Genomic DNA, 25,091 nt, shown 5'->3' on the forward strand with positions numbered 1-25,091 from the left:
GATCAGTCCAGTGATCCATGTGATGTGTCTGGGCAGGGCATAGGAAAGATATTTCCCCAGAATGCTGTGAAACACAGGATCTGTGGATCTGGGAAATCAAACAATAGGGTTTCTTCAGTGATTTTCGTTAACTGTTTTTTATTAAAGACTGTTCCACATAATGGACCCATTTCATTTTGTGCATCCAAAGCAGACCCTTTAAAAGAACGTTACAATTTGTCTCCCTCCCTGAAAATATGTGAGGCTTTCTCGGCTTTTTTTTTTAATGTGTTTTAGTGAAAATAATGTATTCAGAGTTCAAGGACTGATGCTGAAGGGGTGTGTGTGAGAGATGCGGTGGTGTGGTGGGGTTCAGCTGAGGGGTGCAGAGCCACATCACCTGGCTGCCGCTGCTCCTCAGCATCCTCGGGATTTACACCCAAAGCCCTTTCACTTGTGCTTTAGAGCAAAACACCCGAATTGCCCTCAGAGGAAGGGCAGTGCACTGAGGTTTCTGGCAGCAAGGTTCTGCTCCAGCTCCTGCTTGCAGGAGCCTTTTGGACATGAGCTGGGGGGAAGCCTGGGCTGCGTTTGGCTGAAGGGACCCGGGAGGCTGATTGGAAAATAAATTGCATTGCTTAAATTAGAGTCTCACAGCTGGATCCCCAAGTCCAAGCACCAATCCCCGGCTGGGACTGGAGGAACCGGCTGGCCGAAGTTTTGGCCAAGGGGCAGGTGTGGGATGCTCCCAGGTGTTGTCTGTGTGCCACGGCTCAGTGGAGTTCCGGGGGGGGGCTGTCACACAGGGCTTTCTGCCCCTTACCAACTACCAGCATCTACCCCCAGCAAGAATTTTGTCTGTGAGAATGTAAAAGACAGCTTGCAAATGCAGGGAAAGATGGATGTGGAATTCAGTTCCTGTGTGACGCTCAGCAGGGGAATTGAAATGTGATCATTTAACAGTGGCCTAGAAATCCCGGGAAGGGTGAGAGGAGCCGGTGATGGTCCAGCTTTGATCCCTGGCAGGCTCTGATGCTGGCAGAAAGCCATGAACAGGAGGACTGTGAGCAAGGCCAAAGACAGTGCCGCTGGCCTTACCTTTATCCATGCTGTCCGACTGTGCTCAGACCTTCTCATTTCTTCCCTGTCGAGGTTGTGGAGGCTTCATGTTCATGCTAGAAGATGTCTGTGCCTGAAACCAAGTGTAGGCAGAAGCATATTTGAGAGGAGGGTGCATAGGGCAAAACAGCAACCTTGGCATGGGGAGCTCGGCTCTGGGTGTCCCAGTGTCTCAGCTCTGGTTCATGCCCATCATCTGCGCATTTACTCTGGCTTATCTGTAAATACACTGTGTACTGTTAAACCAATCAGTAAGCCGTAATCTCCTATTTTCACGTCTCATCCCTTTCCCTACACCCTGTTGGTCTCTTTTCCAGGCACCTCTTTGTTCAGTGACAGCCATGACAAAGGATGTGCATTTCAGTCAGGCAGCACCCGGGTAGCGATTTTTGAGCATCTCTCACAAATTCTTACCTGGCAGTAGAGCCTATATTTTAAAAGAAAGACACAATTTTCTGTGGCCATCTAGCCAAGGGAAAAGAGCTCGCTTATATATTAGGGTGTCACATGGATGGACAAACCCTTTCAGCTGGGGCTGGGGTCAGATTGGGGCATTGTGTTCTCTGTGATTGCATGTTAAAGCCATGCTGCAGAAGGGAGCGGCGCTGAGTGGAGGGGACCATGTTACAGGTGTAGGTGCTGCGGGCTTTGCCAGCAGCTGTGCCAGCAGAAGCAGCTCTTGCTCACCCTGAACTTATGTCTTTGTAGGAGCACAGTGCTGCTCCCCCCACCTTGCTTGCTCCAGGGTGCAGCTGCCCTGACCGCTATGTGCAGCCAGCCCTGTTCCTCCCTCATTTCCCAAAGCAAGAGGTGTGCTGTGAGATTCCTTGAAGAAACAAGCAGTGACAACAGGGCTGTCGCCTGGGGCTGGGTACAGGGCTGATGGAGAGCTGCTGAGACACTGCAGCTGCAAATATGAATTCTGAGTTTTTCAGTGTGGATTCATTTCCAAAGCAGGAGTTTTTCTGGCATCTTTAAGCTTCCTGTGGCACGGATTCACCTAAGACTTTCAGCTCCTAATTTTCTGTTGCTTTCTGTTGGGATTTGGGACCCTGCTTAGAGTCTGGCTGAGAGACTGAACCTGAGCTGTGAACACTGAAATCTCTCTCAAAATCCCATTGTCAGGGGAGATGCAGTCCTCTGCAGGCAGAGCTCCTGGGATCGCTGTGGCTTTGGCAGTGGTGGTGGCATGCACATGTGCCCCAGGGCCACCTACTCCACTAGAGAGCATGGAGGGCAGGGGCCAGATCCTATTCATCCTGCTGGATCTTGGGAGAGTCCCTCTGTCCCTGAGGGGCTTTGGCCACCTGTCCTGGGCAGTTTGGACCAGGGGAAGGTGGCAGTTCGTATCTCTGGTGTGGAGGGCTCGGTGCAAAACACAGTCAGGCTGAATGGCAATGGCATGAGGCTCATCTCAAATTAAGGGCACAGGGAACTGGATTTTGCATATGTGCACCCCCAGCCCTTATCCCCTGCTGTGGTCTGCCCACACAGCCCAATTATTCTGCCTTTGTGTGCTGCAAGGTGGGAGCTGGGGAGCAATTCCCTATGCTGTTCTGCCAGCCATGTGTCCGTGCCTGATAAGAGGCCACTGGAGACCAAAGATAAGTTTTCTCTTGGTGCTGGGTCTGCATTTCGTCGATCATCTTCCTCTGTCTTTTGTTTCCTGTGATGGCAATACAGCATGTTGTCTGTGGGTCAGGACAGGTGTTTTCCAAGCAGAGTCTGCCTTCCTTTGCGTTGGATGGTGTTTAAGTAATTGTGAATCATCCATAATTTGTACTGATAATTATGCCACTTAACAGGGGCTTGCGCGAAGCAACCAGTAAAAGCACAGTGTTAATGGTGCCTGGGTTTAATGGGTCCAGGCACATTTTTAAGAAAAATCTCTAACAGGATTTTAGGAAAAAATTAGGAGCCAATTAGATTAACCAGGTAAATGGACTGTCAGCTCATTGAGTATATTCTTACGCATCATTCTGATGGGGCAGCAGTGCTGGTTTTCATGGGGTTTGTTTAAAATCACAACTGCAAGCAGCCAGGCTATTTGTAATTGCACTCTGACAGGGAAGAAATGACAAGGACCTTCACCTTCCCTGCCATCTTCGTACGATCATCAGCCATTGAGTCATGTGCAAAGCAGTCACCAAAATGTTCCATTTTCTCATTTCGCCCTGTCTGTTATAATCATTAGCCATTCATCACTGATGTTATATGTACTGGCAACCTCTTCAGATGGTGTCTCGTGTGTGCCTTTCAAACCTAGCCAGGCAAAACCACATCCAGTGACAACATGTGACACACTAACAGGAGCAAACAGCTATTTTTGTGAGGCAGCGTTGTGCTAATTTTCAAGGCATATTGAGAGGATAATAAGGAATGTTGGAATTCATTATACTGTGTTCAGTGTAATTACTCTGATTTTACTGAGTTTCCAATGAGAAAGGAGAGAAATCCTGCCTTTTCCAAGAAATGTATTTATTGCTATTTGCTTCGTTTTGTACCTTGAAAGCACTTCCTTCTCTATAGAAATCAGGAGGTAAATACACCACTTGGCACTGAATAGTTTCATTCAGAGTCATCAGCCTTTCAGTAACAATTTTCCATCTTATGCAGGGCACCCTAGATATTTTAATCAACTTTCAACTGGATTGGACATGGTTGGATTGGCAGCAGACTGGCTGACATCAACAGCAAATACTAATATGTAAGTAGCAGAATTTTTTTTCCCGTAATAATATTTAACATAATTTTGCAGTTATACTCTAAAATAGTGGCTGCTGTAGCTGAATGAACAAAAGAAAGAAAGGTTGCTGGAAAAACAGTTGTCTGCTTTTTAAATGGTTGCTACAGCCATTTACATGGAGACTTTCAACAATGTCCTGTAAGCTGTCAGTTATAAAATTTCATCATACTGATACGATGTTGGTTTTGCTCTCCCCCTAAAATATACATAAAAAATATTTTAGCTATTTGCATGCATAAATATGTAAAAAGAAAGGCGTGCTAATTGAACAGTTGCCTTCATGTAGAGGAGTTACGTACAATCCTTAGTCAGAGCAGTTAGAGCCATTGCTTTTTGTAAGAAATAGGTGCAGAATTTAAAGCGTGGGCTTTCTTTTCACTTTGGGGCTAGGAAGCATTTTTGTGCAATTGTTTAGCTTCATGCAGTGTCTTGTCATGAATAGGGCTGCTGACGTGTATGCTTCTAGACATGCACACAGGGTTTTGCAAGGCAAAAGTCTGGCTCTGCTCAGCAGCTCTTGAATATAGGACAAAGCCTTGAGCCTGGAAGAGCCGCACCAGATTGGTGTCACTGAAAAGGGTGGAAATGGAAAGCACTCTCAGCATTTCTACTTCTAGACATTTGACGTCAAATCAGAAGGAAGGTTATCAAAAGTATTGTGAAACAGAACTCTACCAGTGCAACGTAGAGTATATTATGGATATAATGTAATGTAATATTGGAAAAAAGATGTATTAGTATTGTAGATGAAGCATTAAATATGGACATTACTACATTTCAGGTTCACCTATGAAATTGCTCCAGTGTTTGTACTTTTGGAATATGTCACACTAAGGAAAATGAGAGAGATGGTTGGCTGGCCAGGGGGCTGTGGCGATGGGATATTTTCACCTGGTACATGACATTTCAAGCTTTCTATATTTCTCCAGACTATGCTATATGACATCCCCTGTAGTTAAAGGGTAAACATAATTAAATATGCATGTTTGAGAGGCCACTTGCTAATAACCACCAGTGGCCTCTTTGAGATAAACTTATTGCATGTTTATGAATTTCAGGGATGTGATTATGAGGGTCTGTTTGAGCAAATTGCACTGCATTATGAGCAGCTGTAATGGCACATGGGAAACATAATCAGAAAAGACATTTGCCTTGCAGTTTTGCTTTGCCCCCACTTTTTATGGATTACATGAAATAGAAAACCCATTGTGTTAATAATGGAGGGAAGAAACACAACAATGCTCTCCATTTCTCCAGGAGATACTAGAGCAAAGAGGGAAAGACATAGCACCCCTTTCAGAGTAATTTTAGTGGGGTCGACAAGATCCTGCAAACATTACAGTATGTGGTTAGCTTTCCATGTGTGAGATGGCCTGTGGAGGCCAGGGAGGGTACTTGGGTGGCTAGTTAACCTGAGTGCTTAAAGGCTCAAAACCTGGCTCCTCCAGGGCAAGTCAGTGAGGCAAAAAATGAGCGTGGTTAACTGTAGAGAAATCACTGACTCTGATAAACACTACATTGTTAAGACATGGTTTTATTTCAATCATTCCACTTAGCCTTTTGATTTATACTCTTTGTCACCTCCTGTCTTACTCTGGAATTTCATTGCTAAAAATTTTGGCCTATCTATCTCACCAAATCACAAAACATTTAAAAAAATTGACATTGGGCATAGAATGTTGGCTTGTCAAAAGAGAACAGACTGATAACTGATGGGAAGGGAGCCCTTCTGGAAAGAAAGTACATTGACCAAATGGAGAGGGAAAGTGTTTGGACTGTTGGGCAAAGGAAAAGCCTCACTGATAACAACCTAGTATGTTTAGCTCTCCAAGGACATGAAGGGTAATGTTCATGCTGTGCAGAGGATCAGGCAAGGCTCTTCTTCAGCTGTTCACATGTGAATGCACATGTGGGTAGTGGTGCAGGAATTTTTTCGTGGGCCTTTGCAGAAAGCTGGAGAAAAGGATGAGAAGAATTTACACTACTTTGTGTTGAGTCCTTATTTAAAAAGCACTGAGAGCAAAAGCTCTGACAGCTTTTACTTTGCTCCTGATCAAAACTGTGGCCTCCATTACACAGGGCAGCATCTAAATGTGTATCACGAGCCCAGGACCTAAGCCAAAGTCTCTGGAAACCAGTGGTTGGTTACCGTGTAGTCCCTGGCCTGAGTCAGTACAGCTGGTCTTGCTGTAATTGTAAAGAACTTGCAAGTCCCTTGCCTTGCAGGCTTGGGCTGCAGTAGCCCAGCCAGGTTTGTCAGGGACCTGAGGGGAAACAGCAGAGCAGTAACAATGCTGCTCAGCCAGACCTGGTGGGCAGGGGCTGGGTATGGGTGGCAGGGAGGGTGAGAGGCTCAGTCCATGCACCAGATCTGCCCAAGTGTGGCAGCTGTGCTCAGGATAGTGTGAGTCAGGAAAGATCTATGCCTCAGGAGAAACTGCCATTCCTCCCAAGTCTGCAAAAGGTCCCTACCTGACAGGGGGGACCAGGTTGTCATTAGTGTGTCAGATGTGGGGTCGGGCTCTCTGGCAGGTGCGTGCCTGTGCTAGCATTTGCAGCGCTGCTCCCTCTCATCCTTTCTTTCTCTGCAGTGTCTGGTTTGTGCTAAGTGCATATTTCTAATTCACTCTTCAGCAGCACCCAGTGTTCGGGTTCTGCTTTTTTAGGCAATAATCAAAATTGTCTCTATGCTGTCTTCTCATTTCAAGCTGTCACGGCTTCAACTGAAGACCTTACTGTTGGAAAGATTCTCACTCTCTGCATTCTCTGGAATGAAATATACAGTATCAATACATGCAAAGCTCAAAGGCCTGATTAGGTTCTCCAGATTCTGTAGGTGTGTTTTGTTGCCTGCAATTAACTGTGGGTGTAAACACAGCTGCAAAATTAAAGGCAGAACGCAGGCTTATTAATATGCTTAAGGTTAAATGGCAAGGTAATAAATACTGACAGGAAAGCCCATTGCTGGGGAAACTTAACATTTCAGTCTTGATTCTTTTGACACTGAGCCAATGACTTTGGACAAGTTAGGCCAAATTTCTTCAACTTGGTCACCTTAGTTCAGTCACCTAAGCCATCAACAGCCATTACATGACATCTGCATTTTTCTGGGGACAGATACCTCAGCATTTCCTCTTAATCTCTCAGTTTCTTCTTTTGTCATTTGTGAAAAGAGGTGGAAGAATATGTTCATACCTCTCAAGACAGAAAGGGGAAGAAAAAGCCTGATTTGTACTGACCCCCATGCCAGTGATGCCATCCCTTTATGGCATTTTCCCTTGGATTCACAGGAGGGCCAGGGGGGTCAGGGAAAGCCAACAGCAGGGTTAGCCTCACTACAAGAGCAGAGCTAGGACACTGATTAGAAACAGAGGACCCAGTTTCTCTGGGCTGTGGAACAGTATGTATATCTCCAGTGGGATAAATACAAATCTTACAAAAATCAAAACATTGTTAAATTTCCCAGCACATATACCTGCTGGTGTAACACTATGTAATGTCGCTGCTTTCACCAGAGCTACACTGATCTGCTTAAAAGGTGGATTATCTCTTCTTATCTCACTTGGCTATCCAAGTGTTGGGTGTCTACCCAGGGCTAGTTACAACTGCTGCCATATGTTCAAGGGAGAGGGATGTCTGTGTCTGCAGGGCAAGTCATCCCACTTACCACAAACAGCTACCTTAGGATGAGCTGAGCCGTCTTCTAGAAGTGCATGTCTTGTGCTCTTCACTCCATTTTTAGGTAGTTAAAAGTTGGGTTAGTTAAACTCTACCTCAGCTGCATTCTGACCTGTTCATTTAAAACCCTAAAACCATGATCAGTGTACGCTTTTACTTTATATGAATATACATATTAATATATAATCAGTCTGTATATATATATAGTATATATACAGGATAAAACTGGTGGATTTTATGTGTGTGTATGTGCGAGAGTGTGTTTGTGTGCATACATACATAAAAGTACTCAGAGTCTGCCTCAGGTTCTGCATTATATTCCCATAGTGCTCATGCAGCATTAATGTATAGCCAAACATTGTTCCACTGTGAGCACAAAGACTCAGTTTGTAAAAGTCTTTTAAAGGAAAAGGAAAGTGCTTGCTTCTAATTTATGCATTGACTATTGAAATAAGGGAACAAAGTACTGCAGAGCTGTCATCCAATACCCATCTTGAAGCGGGCAAAGTATCCATCTCAAAATAGGTATTTTAAGTAAGCGTATGCCAGAGATTTTATGGCTGGTGTTAGGGACATTTAGCTTTTTTAACTTGTTCCCATCAGAGGACAAATAAAAAGAAAAGTATGTGTCAGAATGACCCTTTTCCTTTTTTCTTCCCTCCCCAAACTCCAGTTATCCAGAAGATAATGTCTACTGGGACTCACTGTGTGGGTTTCCTCAGAGCCAGGGCATGAAACGCCACCCTGATTTGGGAGGGGAAGGCACAGACTAGGTTTCACTTGGAAGCCCCTTAGGAAGTTGCCTTGTAAGGTGTCTGCCTGGGAGGTGGAACAGAGTGGGGACTATGTGTTGATGACATATGAAAATATAAGATTGGGGACTGAAAGAGAAAGGGCAGAAAAAAATGAGGATGAAAGGAAGCTCCAGTCACTTTTTTGCAGTACTATTTTTGCCTAAATTGCTATTTGGGAGTAGTAGATTCTGTTATTGTGCAACCCAGCTGTGAGGGGCATCAGGAAGAAGAATCTGTGTTTCTGCCATGCAGCAGAAACATTAGCATTAGAGTCAGAAAATCTGTAGCAAGACTTGTCGTTTGTTCTGCAATGATATGACAATGCATAGAAAAAGTAACAGTATATTACTGTGGACTCCAGGTGGTGCCATATCTAACATGTATGCTATGTTGATTGCACGTTTCAAGATGTTCCCAGAAGTTAAAGAAAAAGGAATGGCAGCTATTCCCAGACTGGTTGCCTTCACATCAGAACATGTATGTGTTTCTGTTTTTTCCTATCTGTTGCATCTGCTTGTATGAATTTATGATGAATAACTGAATGGGAATTTGTAGCCAACTGTCCTCATTTCTGTTACTCCTTCACTGGGAATAGAAAAATGGAATGAGCTGGCTTTCTGATATGTAGAAGGATGAGCTGTGCTGTTATCTGTGTCTGAACAAGCCACTGCCATTATTTTGCTCTCACTTGTGCCTATATAATACCGGTGTGAGTGGTAAGCACCACATTAGAGAAAGAGAGCTCATCATCAGGCTTCAGCAATTTTTGCAAGGAATGTCTTTTATTCAGGTCACTCTGGGGGAACAGAAAATCACTTTGAGTCAAAATGTTTCTAGCTGAAACCACTCCTGATGTTATTTAATGAGAGGGTGATAACATACATGAAGACAGTAGTACAGAAATGCTCTGTGTGTGTACAGCAGATCAGCTGTGGTGTACAGTGGGGAACTAGACTTTGATGTGGGTTTCTGCCTGTGGGCAAAAGCTTCAGCACAGGCATTGATGGGAGCTGGTAGTGCAAGCGAAGAGGGGAGGTGGGCAAAATAGATACCAGAGTGGTCCGATATGGGAGAGGCACAAAGTATTTTGCTCTTTGAACAGCCATACAGAACTCATTGGGGAGTTTATTTTGGCTTTATGGTCATTTAAAAATCCTTGCAGCTTATAGTGGAGAATGCATGTGCAGGAGGAAGGGGAAGGAGAAGAGGAAGGGTTATATCCAGGATGGCCGGTGAGCTCTCTTTGGGCTTCATGGTCCCTTTCAAAATTTCTCTCTAGCTGTAAGGGCTCAGCCAGAAAGGCCTCTTCCATGGCTGAGGCTCAGCAGGATGTTGTCCATGTGAGGTAACAACATCCTCCTGGCTGCCTTTTTTGACTTACTCAGAAAGCCTGTTTCCATTCCGTGCAAGTATGAAGAGCAAAGAGTCCCAAGAAGTCTAAAATCAGAAATATCTAAAAGGAAATCCCTTTGAGGATGCCTTTCCTGGCATTAGGATGAGATGTAATAACACAACTGCGGGCGGCGCGTTGCAGAGCAGTTGTCCTTAAAGCAGTCAAAGAGAAGGGTATTCTACAAATGAGTAGCAATTCTCCAAAGCTGGCTGTACAGCTAGAGATGCATTATTCATATGGAAGTTACAGACCTAATAAGTCTTGCAAATAAGGTTCAGCATGATTATTTAAAATAACAAATTCTATTAATCATTAGAGAATGTCATTGTGTTCATAGTGATAGAATGTTAAACAATGAACCAAATTGTGCTATCAGCCTCAAAATAATGAAATGAGCTTTAATAGTTGTGTTTTCATGCCAGGGAAGAAGCAGTTCCCATAGCAAATTAAACATTCCAAAATCAAATATACTGGAAAATCCATAGAACAGCATCTGAAATTGTTAAATTTTAGAAGTATCTTGAAATTTCAGGTTTGTCCTTTCTTCTATCAAGTTTTTTATAAAGTATGCAATGGCACGTCTTCTAGGGAACTTAAGAAACCACACAATGTGAAGGCAGAACCCTTTAACCCTTAATTGCCCAGAGGATATAGGGTCAGGATTTAACCCTCAAAACAGCAGAGGCTGTTTCACAGGAATTGCAGAGGCCTATAAGTACAGTCCCATTTTAGATAGGAAATGTAGTGTAGAACCTGAATAGACACTAAGATAGGAGGCTGTCATTCGTCTCATTTATCACACCGTGCTGACAATCTACGTGAAGTTTAGACTCCCCAACCTGATTTTGGTTTCTGTCTGTCACAGTTACATGCTCTTGTAAGACGATAGCCATGGAACAAGCAGACTGTAAGTGGGATACTATCATTTGGCATTTGCTTTGCACATGTGGGATAATAGTAAACAAAGCTTAAAGCTATTGTACGTGTTTTGAAACTTGGAGATTTTGCTCTCAAAATTTTCAGTCAGAAGCAAAGATTCAGTATCAGCAGGCCTCAGATAAGAGTTTCAGCATCACAGACCAGACTTTATTTTCATTTCTACCAGTCTAAAGCTTCCATTATTATAAATGAATAAAGTTATGCCACAATTGCCACCAGTATTACTGTAATCAGAATCTGGCCTCAGTCTGATACCATGACAGGTTCAGCTGCTAGTGGGGGAGAAAGGAGGGGAGGAGTAATTCACAGCTCCTAAGTAATTCCCTTCCTAATTTAGGAACGCATCATGTTCCTAAATTAGGAGCCTCACTCTCTGCACGACCAGTGAAGAGAGGCATCTCTGGAGAGAAACCCGGAGCATCCAAATTAGGAGCCTAAATATTCCTTAATTTAGATGTTCTAGATCACCTTCAGGGAGGTGAGGGAGTGGAGTGGGGAGGTGTTCACCTACTTCTGTGCATTTACCACACAGAGAGATCAGCCTCCTGATATACTCAACCTACATTAGACACCTAAACCAGGTTATGTGACTATTCCAGCTATGTACACTCCCAGCAAGCAGATCTTCCCTGATCTGTTCAGTAGGACTGTGATTTACCTGTCACTCTGAATCTGTTTGGTTTTGTTTCACCAGTGACAGCGAAATACGCCATGACTGCTTGGATTAGTCTTGGCCCAGGTATAATTTCACTGAGATGCACTTGTGCTCAGGACATAATTCAGTCCTCTGTAGCGCATCATCAGTGCACTGCTTTGATCTGCACCAGTGCAAGAGCAAAGTGATGTTCTTCAGGGAAGCTGTTCTGGACTGCTTATGATAGAAGAGACCTTGACTCAGAGGGGTAAAAGTGATGGATGTCAGTCATAAAAACCTATTTTTGTCCATTGTTTCAAACACAGCAAAAACTGTAAGATGAAGGCCTCCTCCTGTGTCCCAGCACATTAGCTTTAGGTTGTTGTGAGTGCTCAGCTGAGCACATCCCTTTATCAGTGTGGAGAAAGTGGCTGAAAGGGAGAGCTGCCTTCTCAGAATATTTTTATTGATCCATTTGTCTATAAGCTGAGTCCTGCTGAATTTTAAGCCATTCCTTCTTGTGATTTTGACCTGGCCAGCTAGCACTCTTGAACAACAGTAATCCAACAGTAGCTGGGAATAGTATGGGGCAGGTATAACCCCTAGCAGGCAAAAAGGACAAAGTCATCTTACCCTGATGAGGAAATGGGTGTAGAGAAGGAAAGTTCAGCTGTAGAGAACAAGTTGGGTTGCGAATCAGCCTTTGGCATTTTTATTTGTAGTATAAAAATAGCTTAAGAAACTTTCAGTTTTTCCATGGATTTGGTATTTAATTAGGGGCTATACAGACTCGATCCACAGTTCGGAGAAGGAGAAAAAAGTTGGGCATAATTGGAAAGGCATATAAATTTCTTCATCTCCTCTGTCCTTCAACTCAGCAAGACTTAACAATAGTGCTTATGTTGTCCACATCGGCTTTCCTTATTTCCCACCCCTCTAGCACTCCCCGAGGGAAGAGTGCGTGGTCAGGCGCTCACCAGAGAAATAGCAATATAACTCCTGTTGTAGTCCTGGAAAAGAAAATGCAGAATAAGAACTGGCAGGTGATTGAGTCTGATCTGACAATAAGGGACCTCTTTGCACACTTAGAGACCCAAGGGGACACAGAGAAGCTCTGTCTGCTTCTGGCACCCGCTTTGCACTCTCTTGGGGTGACCTAGCTTGTGCCTGAGGCTTCGCTGGGAGTGCAGCTCTGGAATCCATGTGAAGCGAGGGGCTGTTGGCTGCTCAGGTATAAGGTCATATTCTATATAGCCACACATACTTGAAGGGACCTCATCTCAGGAACATGGGGAGTGCCTGCGTGAGGTGGATTGTCTGTGGCGGTAGGGGAGCACCTTCACAGCAATAGTGCAAGCAACATCTACACAGCGACTAGATCAAAGGAGACAGTTAGCAATAAATCACTGCTTCAGCTTTGTGCATGCTGATTTTCCCTTGCGGATAAGCCCCACTACTTGCAGGCAATACAGCAAACTACACTGACAGCTGTGGGAGAAGAGTGGCTTTGGAAAAGTTTTTGTCTAACAGTCTCTGAAACCTAATGTGGAGGTTCTTGGCACTTGAGGCAGAAGGAAATTAAGAAGTGACTTCTGTTTCAAATCAAACAGCTCAATAGACCTCCATTTCACACAGCCCACGGAAGATTTTAGGTAGGTATCTGCACAAAATGAAAAGCTGATCTTTAGTCCCACTGCTTCCATGGCAGGCAGCATTGTCCTCTGGCTGGCAGCTTAGGAGGCAGTTTGCACGACTGCTACATGAAAGAAGTGGCCCGAGGCATGACTTGTGTGGCTGGGCTTCCAGGGAAGGATTTGAGAAGCCTGGAGATAATGTTTTCCATTTGGTAGCATGAATGATGACAGTGTAAGTTATATTTCGGAGCATACAGTGCGAGTGGGAAGGAGTTTTGTTTCCACCTAAGGAAACTAAGAATCAAACTCATGGATATGTGCATTCTTGCTTTGAATTACCCAGTGCATAATAACTAGAAAAGTATATTTTGTTGATATTTGAAGCAAGGTGGAAACAGTGAAAATTTGGTCTTATTTGAGGAGCAACTTAATTCAAATAGCACCATTCAAATCAAACTAAAACCATTATCCAGAAAAACACCGCTTTAGGGCACCCTATTTGGGATAGGAGTCAACTTGTGACTTTTACACTGCTACAGGATCCTCCTGAGCTCAGTGCAACATTTCTTATTCACAGATAATGCTGTAAAATTACCCTTACTGGAAAAACAAGTGTGGTAGAAAAGCAGGATGAAGTCACGCATTAAAAAAATGCGAAGTATTAGTATGTTGTGCAGAAACACTGATACATTCATTTCTCTCCTGACATTAGCCAATAACTTTGAAAACTGAATAGCAGTAGCTACAGAAAACAATAGGAAACATGTATTTAAAAATGTGATGGGACACAGTCTAATCTTTTTGTAGATAATTGAAGGAAAAGCTGTAGCTTACAATTACATGTTAAAGACAGGACTCAGGTCATGCTACTTTAATCACCTGAAGTGTAAACATTAAATCTGAATTAGTCCGCACACTTTTTATAGCTGACAAAAAGAGAGCAAGATCTGCAGAAGACACCTCATCCTACTTTAAAATGGGTGCCAAAACCTTGGGAATGAGGTGCCTTCTGGAGGTGGTTTTTCTTCCCCACTATTGCAGGAGCCCAGACAGCAAGCCTAGACCAGCCACGCATGTTTAGATGATTAAAACTAAGATAGAAGGAGCCCAGCCTACACATCCAGGGATCCCACATTGCTTAAAGTCTAGGAGAGCTGGAGCAGAATGTTTGTTCACATCTTTTGCTGGTGGGTGGCTGATGGGGTGAGGCTGAGGGTCCAGGTCTGCCAGGGACCAGGCTGCCAGCCAGAGGATTCAGCTGCTGGATGGCTCAGCTTGATCAGCTTTTGGGAACTGACTGCCTCTCATTAGCCCTCCACAAAGCTTGTGCCACTCCGGATTTATGTGAGCAAGGAGAAACTGCAATCTGAAAAACCAGCTCATGGAATTAGGATGGGTCTTCCTGACAGCTTCAACCATGCCAAGCTACAAAAATAGAAGCATCTGTGTATTGAAGCATTGTTCATTTAAGATAAAAAACCGTTTTCATCATAACATTTTTAATTATTTTAGTTCCTCCTTTTTCCAGTAAGCCTATTCATTATTGCACCTGTAATAAATTTACACTGTGTTTTGGAAGTAAAAAAACCCTGTGTTTTTAGTTGCAAAGCTAACTATGAAAAAAATTACTATTAGGCAAGCAGACCTGTTCTTAACAGCATTTGAAATATTAGACAAAGGGCAAATTCCCATGGCTCAAAATCACCAGTGTATTTTCTGATCGATAATATGCTTTTGTCACTAATATTGGCTAATTCTTTATGCATTCTCCTTCTGAGAATTTTCTGAGAACCACTGAACTTTAACCACATTTCTTTTCAGAGAAAAACTGAGGTCCCGCTCTGTTGGGGGGTGCGTTTGTAGTCTTCCATGCACCCTTTTGCAGTGCATGAAGGGAGGGAGGGAGAAAGATGCCATGACAGCCTGTTCCCACCCTGTGTCCTCCTGTCTTTGGCAATCACAGGACAGTGGTAAAACCCTGGACTTGCCAGCTTCTCCTAGCTGGTTTTTCATTCAAGACCAGCATCAGGCAGTCTGACCCATCCTCCCTCTTTGACCCTGGTTTTCCCACCTGAAGACTTCAGATCTGCATAAATCTTACATGGCCATGTTGTGAAAGATGATGTTCAAGCCCACTTCCTTGTGTCACCGAACAGTCTGTAGCCCCATATTCCCGAAGGGGTCATGATTAACGTCCCCTTTCCCCATTAGTTCTGCCTAATCAGGCTTATTTGTGCAAACTTTTCCTTCTCTTTGACCTTTATATTTTTCTATGTTTACCTTTATATTACACAGGCAACCAGATTTCCAGCACCATCCCAGGAATATTAACCCAAAATTTAACATTCATTATCATGAGTAAAGTTTTCTTTGCTCTTAAAACCGTATCTTTTCCATTTTCACTTTCAGCCTAGCTCTTTCAGAGCTTTTCAGGCAATTGGACTAATTCCTCTGATGTTAACTTAAGACATAAAAAACAAAACAGCAGTCATATGTCTGTGACTGTATACACAGATTGATAATATCATGTTCAAAGTTTGTTTAGAAATTGTAATTGCATTTGCCCTTCTGTGCACAGATTTCTGTATTTCTTCCCAATTTATCCCTAAACCTGTTTTGGTTCCTGACTGCTGTATTCCCTTCAGTCTGTAAAAAGCCTCCAGGCAGCCAAGCTATCAGCACTACATTAATTATTTTCCCCCAGTGCTGCTTTAGCAGTGCCATGAGACTTCTCAATGAGGCAGCTGAGCCTGGCCATATTCCAGTGGATGATGTCTTTGAGCACATGGGCTTAATTTTCTTTCTCATAGTAAACTACTTAAATCTGTATTTTCTTTTTTCTCAAGGCACTTTAAATAGTTCTATTTTTCTATTAGAAAAACAAATTATAATAGTAAATCTATTTCAACGAGTATGGAATAAGAAGCAAAATTAATCAGTGTAATGTCATTGACTCAAAACCCAGTGAAATGTATCTGTGACTCTTCACTCCTACATCTCTATCCGTATTTATATATTACACTATGTAGTATGTGCACATCAGTTTGTGTAATACAGGAATAAAAACATTATTTTTTTTTAAGTATAGAAATCCAGTTCCAGCTTTACACAGCATATCAGTGAACTGTCCTTATGGTGGCAATATTCTAGCTCTTCTTTGGTTTTCGCAAAGTTCAAAGATATCTTCCTAAACTTGAGAATTTTTATAAACCTTCTCCTGCCAGTAGTCTTCTCATGGCCTCTTCTCCTCCCTGCTCTCATAAATCTGCACTGCTGCATCGTGGGGCTCAGGGACACCCGTAGGGCTGGGAAGAGACTTCTTCCTCTCACATCGAGTTGGTTTAGAATTGATTTTCATTTCTCAAAGTGTTCATTATGTACAGAGCCCTTTAGCACGCAGTGAAATCCCACTGACTTCACAGCCTTAAGGTGAAGCAGACGTGTAACCATGATGTCCGTCTCTCTCTACAGCTCTCTGCTGCTCACATTACCGTTGAAGCCAAATACTCCCTTTGCAAAGCAATAGTGGTTACTTCTCTGCTTTGTGGTCTTCTGCAGAGTATATGTCTTCCTTTCTTCTTTAAGGTTGTGGACACCTAAAAAGCCCTGTTAGATTTTGATTTTCATGATCTTTTTAATAGTGTTACATCCTAAGCTAATGGTACTATAGTACACACAAACAATTGCCCTTCTTTTTAAGTTTAATAATCTGTAGTTAAAATTACTTCCGACAATATTGTTACAACTGGGAAAAAGTTAATACAAAATCAGATTCTTGGAGGTATAATTTGATCTAAAACTAGTTCATTATTATAATCACTGGGATTTAAAATTACAAACCAGGACTGGCTCAGGAGTTAAGTCCTATGAGCTAGAGAAAATTAGGCTGACTTGTACTCCAGTATATGATATCCACATTTTATTTTATACATACAGATTAACTAATAGTCTTACTAATAGCCCAGTTCTGGCTTTAAACTGCTGTAGCTCTGTTTATTAATTGGAGTTTTACTAGGTTTCACTGGCATGAGATCACAATTAGGCTTCCTATCTCAATTTCTCTCAGTATATTATTTGGCCAGAAGTTACACAGCAGAAGCACATCACTCTGGATGTCACAAGCTAAATTATGTCCCTAGGGAAGAATTTTTTGTTTCAGTAAACCAAGTTCATAACTGAATACGTACAAGCAATAGAAGCTGCGGGTATGCATCAAGGACAGAATTTGGGTCCATTATCAGTCACAGTTATGGATTTAATATTCCCAGAGTAAATCCAGATTATAGAGTGATTGCTGTTTCTCTAATTGACTGTAGTGACCTGGTATGAAGCCTCAAATTACAGTGATAGGTTTCCAAAATGAATATGAACAGAATTACTGCCTGTGTGGGGCTAGTTGCTAAAGGGCTTGCAAGAGTGTAGTGTTTCGTATTAAATTAGACAGGAAATAATTGTAAAAATAATACATAATAAAAAATGTTCTTTTTCAGAGTCACTTTTCTGTGAAGAAAGGAGCTGCAGCCTTGGGTATTGGTACAGATAGTGTGATTTTGATTAGATGTGATGAAAGGTAAGTAGGGATGCCAGATGCGTCTCGTTTTTATCGGAAGAGGATCATCAGGTGCTCAGCTCAAAGAAAGCATATAGAACACGGCCGGCAGTTGGTATAATTCATTGTAGAACTGTCATCTTCACCTGCCTCACACTGACCAACCCCACTTGAGGAACTGGCCCTGCCAGTAGCTTCTTTACAAGTCAGGTTTTGGATCTCATCAAAAAAGTTGCCTTCCTCAGGGATTTCTGATACTTCTTTTTCTTTCATTCTGAAATGAAACAAAGTGCCAAACTAGCAATCATTCCTTACATGTTCAGCTAAGAAACCAGGAAGAACCATGTTTTGGTCAAAATAGAGTGTTTAGAGACTCATATTTTGATCCATTAAAACGAGCTAAAGTGGGCCTTTTATAGGAGTAAAATATTGAGGGGCAAATGTAATTCTATTAATTCATGCCCCCACCATCTTACTCAGCTGGACAACATTTCTTGCATAGCACTTGAAGGAGACACCCTTGTGATGGGATGTAGAAAGAATGGTCTTGGCAGCATTGTGGCCAAGAGGAGGATGATGGCCCATGGAAAGGAGTAGTGCAGCAGGCACCTAACCTACAGGTCCCACAGGCTCTACAAAATCAGTGGTAGATAACTTCTTGCTTAACTCACCCACTAAAAAGTTTTGATTCACTGTGAAAAACAAAATCAACATGTTATGATGGAGATTTTCAGTTTTAGGGAAAAACTTTCTGTGTGACAAAAATTAATAGAATGAATCTTTATTGATTCTACTGAGAATCTTTTCAATATAAAATGCTCTTACAGTGAATCCCAAATATCACAGTTATAAGGTACTGAATTATTTATGGGCTTAGCATAATGGAAGATTTAACTGCTATTAAAGTATTCTGCTCCCACATTAAAAGAAGAGCACCAACTAAGCAATTCACAGTGCTAAGCACAGCGCCTGCATATTGACTTATTAACAAAAGACTAAGCACACCGCGAAGAATTAATGACAGCATCAGCACAACCAACACACATCAAAATAAACATCCAGTTGTTTCTATTCACTGAAGACAGACATGGATCAATGAAGTGGCATCTTCCTTTTCTTCTTGTGCAAATTCAGTGTGATAATTTTCTTTGAAGACCACAATGCTTACCCTGCCCACCCTGAAGTAAACAGCAGGATTACTGCATGTCTCACAAAATCTCAACAGATGTCACCAGGACAAAGCAGGCTGTTAGCACAGGATATGAGCTGGCATGGTGGAGACAACCCTCCATGAAGATGTGGACCTGTGGGAGAGCGAAGGAACACCATGACATCATTTTGATGTTTCCAGCACAACGAGGAATGCTTCCTATTGGCTCTTCCTCATCCTGACCTGCACTGACAAAATTTGTCTAGTTTTGCTGTACAGTGTAAATGTGTGATGACTTTTAAGCCAGAAAAATGTGCAGAAAATCATGTTCTTGCTCATACCCCAGACTGGACAACCATACGTTTCTGCTGCCTCTTACTACCATGGAGACATACTGGTAGCAGTAGTCTCCCACTAGAACAGGTTGCTCAAAGCCACATCCAGCCTGGACTTGAACACTGCCAGGGATGGAGCATTTGCCATTTCTCTGGGCAACCTGTTCCAATGCCTCATCACCCTCACAGTAAAGAACTTCTTTCTTTTATCTAACCTAAACTTTCCCTGTTTCAGTTTGAACCCATTACCCCTTGTCCTGTCACTACAGTCACTGACGAAGAGTCCCTCTCCAGCATCCTTGTAGGCCCCCTTCAGTTACTGGAAAGCTGGGAAGGGTCAAAACACTTCAGTCTTATGTGGCAGCAGTGAAGACTGTGTACACATGTGGATAATAGAACACCTTGACACCAACACTCATTCTGTCCTCAGCATTCTTTTGCTTCTGAATCTCTTCTGCCTCACCCGGCAGCCCTCCTGCCTCTAGACATTTGCCATTTAGCACATCTCATTCAACTCCCTGCCACATTGTCTGGGTAAGACTTGTGAAAGAACAAACCTGTTGTTTTGCAGTGTATCTTAAGTGTTGCAGGTCATCTGAGCTCAGGTGATAACACATGAAAATGCTGTGCAAGTAAGCAGTGTTGTTGACTAGCTTGCTAGATTTGGAGCCGGAGGGTGTTCTGTGCTGCAGCACGTGCTTGGACTATACTGAAAGCCAACCTACTGCTTGCTCCTTGATAAAGCTTCATGCTGATTGGACATTGTACTCTTCTGGCTGTGAATTCCTGCACATACTCAATGTGACCAGGGGCTGGATAATCACTTATCTTGGTAAAAATCTGGGCAATGGAGGGATCTGCCCAGCTCCTTGTTTTTCTATGCACAAGCTCAATCCATTAGAAACTGCTAAAAGACCAACATCTGTGTTTGGAGGAGGAACCCCTTGCCTTCCTTTGGCATGGGATTTGGTGGGGTTTTGGTTTTGTTGTGGGTTTTTTTTTGTTTTGGTTTGGTTTTGAGGGTTTTTTGTTTGGTTGGCTTTTGGTTTTTGTGGGGTTTTGGTTGGTTTTTTGTTTCATGTTTTTGTTTGTTTGTGTTTTGTGGGTTTTTTTTCTTTGTTTGATTTGGTTTTTGTTTGGGTTTTTTTTATTCCTCTTATGATGCCAGAAACAGTTTTTGATGATAAGACAGCTACTGCTTTTCTCTGAACATGTGCATGTAACTAACTGGCGGAAACTCACAGTGAGTTGAATACTCTTTAGAACTTCCTTGAACTTCTGTGAGAAAAAGTAGGGATTTTTAGGCTTTCAGAGCTTCTCTAAAAGTATTATATTTTCAGAATATTTTCAGTTATTCTTTCAGTATTTTGAATAAGTGAAATGCAGAACAGATTTTGCAGAAAACTCAGCAGTACAAACTTATTATTTCTACCAAAATATTATGCCTTACTGTGAGCTGTGTAGGGATGAACGCTTAGAAAAACTGGTAGTATCTTATTACAAGAATTTTTTATTTTTTTATTGTTTTTTAATTTTCATCTATCCAAATGTCATGAAAACACTTCATTTTTTTTTTTGTACAAAATCAAAACAAAAGCTAATGTTTTTATTACTTTCCCTGAAACTACTATTTGGATTTTTAATACAGATTGCTCTTTTTTTTTATAGCAATAGGAAATCAATGCTTAGTGAACCAAAAAATCTGAACAAGTCTTTAAAAAAATAGCGTTAGTCTAAATGGACAACATCCAAACCAGTGAAGACATTATTCCTCTAATGTGAGCAGCTGCCATGTTTGTATTGCCATTATGCATACTCTTTTCTTAGATAGTCTTGCTTGTGGCTAAAGCAAAGAAAACATTAACCTCAATATTCAGTATCAGCACTGTTCTAGCTTGCACCTAATCCATTGACGGTAGTTCATAAATTAGCCTTCAAGCCTTATACCATGGAGTCTGAATCTCAGTAAATGGTTCATACTAAAGGTGTTGCAAATACAGTCAATATAAAGGACCTGTCAGTGCATTTAATGCATCTGTACTGGTGGCTTCTTCTCCTATCACGGTGCAAGCAAATGCAAAGATGTAATGCACCAAACTGGAATAGTTGCCTGAAACTCATTCATCCCCAGGATGGAAACAGAGAGGTGACTGCTTACACCAGAGCTGATTCGCGCTGCTCAAGGCCATGCAGCTCAGCTGGCATTTTCTGTGCCTGCTGGAAGGGAACCATGGGATTTGGCACACAGTATGCTTCCTGGGATAGTGGGCTGAGCCTCTCCTTAGGAGCCTGGAGCATATTCATAGGACTGTAGTTTCAGGAACAGGAGGTTCCATGGAGTAGCATCAGTCTTTAATGGGGGTAGCCACAAGATAACTTCTCTCAGTTACCATCACCATATTGATGCAAATTAGTTGACAAAATAACTAGGGTAGAAACTCAAACTAATGGACAGAGTCTTTCTGCACTCTTCAAAGCTGTATAACCCTTGGGCAAAAAAGTCACTTTGTTTCTCTCTGGGCTTCCTATTAAGCGAAGAATTAACAGCAAGAGCTGATTTCAAGATCAAATTATTAATACAACTCTCTCTTGCTCCAGAGGGAAAATGATCCCATCAGACCTTGAAAGAAGAATCCTTGAAGCCAAACAAAAAGTAAGTTTACTAGCTTTTCTGCTTCCAAAAAAGAAAAAATCAAACAAACAAACAAAACCAAGCACGAACGATACAGCTAGTTGTTTTGTTTTCCCTGGTAAAATAACACTGGCTTGCCCGTTAACATAGACTGGCAATTAGTGAGGCAAGCATTGCTGAGAAAATAGGTTTAGAGCTACTTCATAATCTCCATGAGCTATTTGGCTTTATTTAAATATATTGTTCTGCATAACATCTTCCCTTTTTTATATTAGCCTGTGACGCAGTTACTCAGCTATTGACAAGACCAGAGTAATCATCTGAGGACTTTGTATGTATTTTAACACATGAAAAGTGTTGCTCATAGACTCATCAAATTAATAACACAAATCTTCATTAAAAGCTCACTTTTTCAAAGAAAGGCAATACAGGAGATAAAAAATAAGGCAAAATGACATGAGTGCCACTCAAACTTGCTGACAGTCACAGAAGGAAGTTTAGACTGTTTTGATAGTTTAAACCCTAGTCTAAACACTCCACTTTTGTTGCTCAGATTACTGTTTATGAAATCAATATAAGTACAAATGAATTTAGAATGAAACACTGATATAAAAATGGCAGACCAAAGACATCATAGTGCAAAAACAGTGAGTGCTCCTGTGTGAGACACAGGCTTTAGCAGAGGGAAGGCAAGAGATGGTCCCTGGCCCTTACAGAGTTTGCTGTCTTCTCTTCAAAAAGAGCTGTCTCCTGCCTCTGCGCAAGGAATGGAGCTAGAGGCGAGCTCCACACCTCCCCTGTGCACTTCCCCCAGACATGGCGCTCCCAGTGACAGGACTGGACCACCATGTGTTCAGGCACTCTCTGGGATAGCTAATAATGCAACCCAGCACACAGTCCTTCAGAGATGCTTCTTGCACTGTGGTGCTTGGGTGAGGTTTGTTTTACACGACATCATGAAGATGAAGAGCAGACCTGTTTGCTTCAGGCAGGTGGTGTGGAATAAAATTGTTCTAAGCCTTCATCTGTCTCATGCATCCTAATAAATGAAGGATGCTGGTTTGGAGGTTTGCTGCCACCTTAAGGTAGAAATTATAGTACCACTAGCAGCTAAAGTAAAAGACCGGTGTAACTGTAGCAGGGATGTCCTCTAGGAGACACTTGTGGGCTCACTGTGGAGGCAGCACGCAGGAGTTGGGGGTGCTGCAGGCTGAGGAGGGTGCAGCGCTCTGCCAAATGCCTCTGCGCTTTCTTGCAGGGATTTGTTCCTTTTCTGGTGAGTGCCACAGCTGGGACAACAGTGTATGGGGCATTCGATCCTCTCATAGCTATTGCAGACATCTGCAAGAAGTACAAAATCTGGATGCATGTGGATGTAAGTATCATTTTATGAGGGGGGCTGGATTATAAGGTGTATTAACATTAATAAATTAATTAATTAATTAGCATTTTGGACAGTGTTAGCTTGTACAAAATCAGTTGTATTTGGTTTCTGTAATTAAGCCTAACATCCAAGCACTGACTTCCCACTCAGAAGGGCTCAGGGCAGGGGGACATTTTAGGAGCTGTGGCTGTGCAGTACTTTTAAGCAACTGGGGCACTGAAGATGACCAAGTTTGAATACTTTTGACCTTCAGCTTTACCTCTAAATGCTATTAGTACAAGAAATACATAAGAAGCATATTGAGCACTGGCTCCATTTCTGCAGCAGCTACAAAATAAATACATAAAGAAAAGCCTACATTTGTCTAGAATAAAGTACCACAAATTGTTGAACAGGTTAATGCAACTGCTAGAGAAATTTATCAGATTGGCTACTCAGCTTCATCTGAGCTCTTGCCAATAAATCTTTCTAAAGGATCATCTTTCAGCCCTCTAATGGCTTTTGTGTCATTTTTGCAAATTCTCTCCCAAAAATGGCTTGGTAATTGAGTTTCCAGAGGGCTGAGCATCTTGCTCTTGGATTACTGTGTCAGCCAAAATCACTCCAATTCAAAAGAAGAATTTGTATGTACTTTAAAGTACTTTGAGTCATGTGAAAGGCCTGTTTGTCCCAGATCTGTGTGAGCAAGCAAATAAGTAAGGGGCAAGCAGTAAGCAGTAGTGGTCGGAAGTACGACAAAAACTCATGAGAGCAGCTGAAATCCCAGCCTGGTTTGTTATCATCACTTTGTCACTAAAGGAGGAAAGGCAGCCCACCTCGGGGCAGCTCTGCAAGTCATTAATTGCAGCATGGGGAAGCCCAGTGTGTGTGTCAGAGGAGGTGGTGAGGTAGGGAATAGCAGGATGATAAGGGTGGGCACTCAGATTATGGGCTATAAACTGCTGCCTCCAAGCTACTGGAAGAAAATTGTTAGCACAGTTAATGTCTCAGGCTCCATTTGCCTGGTCATTTTGGAACATGCCATATCAGCAAGAAAAAGGAAAGAACCCCAAACTGATCTGAATGCACAGATGTCACCATGGAGAAAAACAGAGTTCTCATTAAGATAATGTGTCTTGCCTTCTAGGGAGCATGGGGAGGTGGGCTCCTGATGTCAAGAAAACACAAATGGAAGTTAAATGGTGTTGAAAGGTATGATTTATTAATGTTAATTAAACACATTTATTAAGTGCATTTTAAACCCACTTGTGATTACCATGGCAATGTCTATAAATAAAAACAAAAATCAATGTTATCTCCAAGATACAATATGAAGAAATTATGCAAACTGTCCTTCCAGTTGAAGGAGCATTGCTGAGTGCCTTTGTTCAGTGCTACAGTAGTGTAGCTACCAAGCTGGTTTATAGTAAAAACAGCAGACATTTCTTGTTTGCTTTTCTATTCCTTGCAGCATCCATTTGTAGGCCCAGAGTGGTTTCTGCAACATTCTCTGATTCAGCATCCAGCATGAATTAGCAACTGCATTTCTCTAAAGAATTAATCTTAGAGGTTTCATATGGTGAAGTCTTGAGCATAAAGGTGGATGCACCTGCAGTCTGGATAAGTGTCCTGGCAGTCAATGACCACTACTCTGGCATATCGGGAGAGAATACCCCCCCTCCAAGCTGTAAATGACATCTTCCAGTAAATGTGTGCCTGGATATATACACAGTTGTAGTCTTGAGCTCATGAACTTGATATAGAATCATAGAATCGGTTAGGTTGGAAAACACCTTTAAGATCAGAAAGTCCAATGTTAACTGCCACAGATGAACAGAAATTACAGCAGCCCAGTTCAGAGTCTGGAAGGACTTAGCTTAAACTTAAAACCAGCTGCTTATTCAGACACTTTTAGTTGAGATGTAGAACTCTTTGCTATAGGATGTTAAGATTTAGGAGAAACAGAAAAAAACCATTCATGAATTCTGTGAGCCACAAATAAGTGGGAGCTCGGAGAGTATTTAGAGAAAGCTTGTATGTGCTTGCCCTGTTTGGTATTCTTCCAAGGCACCTATTTAGGCCACTTGCTAGAGAGAGTATACCGGGCTAGATGGAGTCACTCTCACATTTGTGTATTTTCCAAAGC

At 42.2% G+C, this 25,091-nt stretch overlaps 1 protein-coding gene across 1 annotated transcript in view; it reads left to right on the forward strand.

Annotated features, from left to right (window-relative positions):
- The window catches only part of GAD2 (glutamate decarboxylase 2), a 40,292-nt gene that overhangs the window by 3,297 nt on the left and 11,904 nt on the right, over positions 1 to 25,091 (forward strand). The window contains exons 5-11 of the mRNA XM_065666608.1: positions 3,715 to 3,805; positions 4,626 to 4,738; positions 8,678 to 8,793; positions 17,407 to 17,486; positions 21,549 to 21,603; positions 22,841 to 22,957; positions 24,093 to 24,157. Of these exons, the coding sequence (XP_065522680.1) occupies positions 3,715 to 3,805; positions 4,626 to 4,738; positions 8,678 to 8,793; positions 17,407 to 17,486; positions 21,549 to 21,603; positions 22,841 to 22,957; positions 24,093 to 24,157 (637 nt within the window). The remainder of the gene's footprint in view (positions 1 to 3,714; positions 3,806 to 4,625; positions 4,739 to 8,677; positions 8,794 to 17,406; positions 17,487 to 21,548; positions 21,604 to 22,840; positions 22,958 to 24,092; positions 24,158 to 25,091) is intronic.

This window comes from Lathamus discolor, chromosome 2 (genome assembly GCF_037157495.1).
Source record: "Lathamus discolor isolate bLatDis1 chromosome 2, bLatDis1.hap1, whole genome shotgun sequence".
NCBI classification, from domain to species: domain Eukaryota; kingdom Metazoa; phylum Chordata; class Aves; order Psittaciformes; family Psittacidae; genus Lathamus; species Lathamus discolor.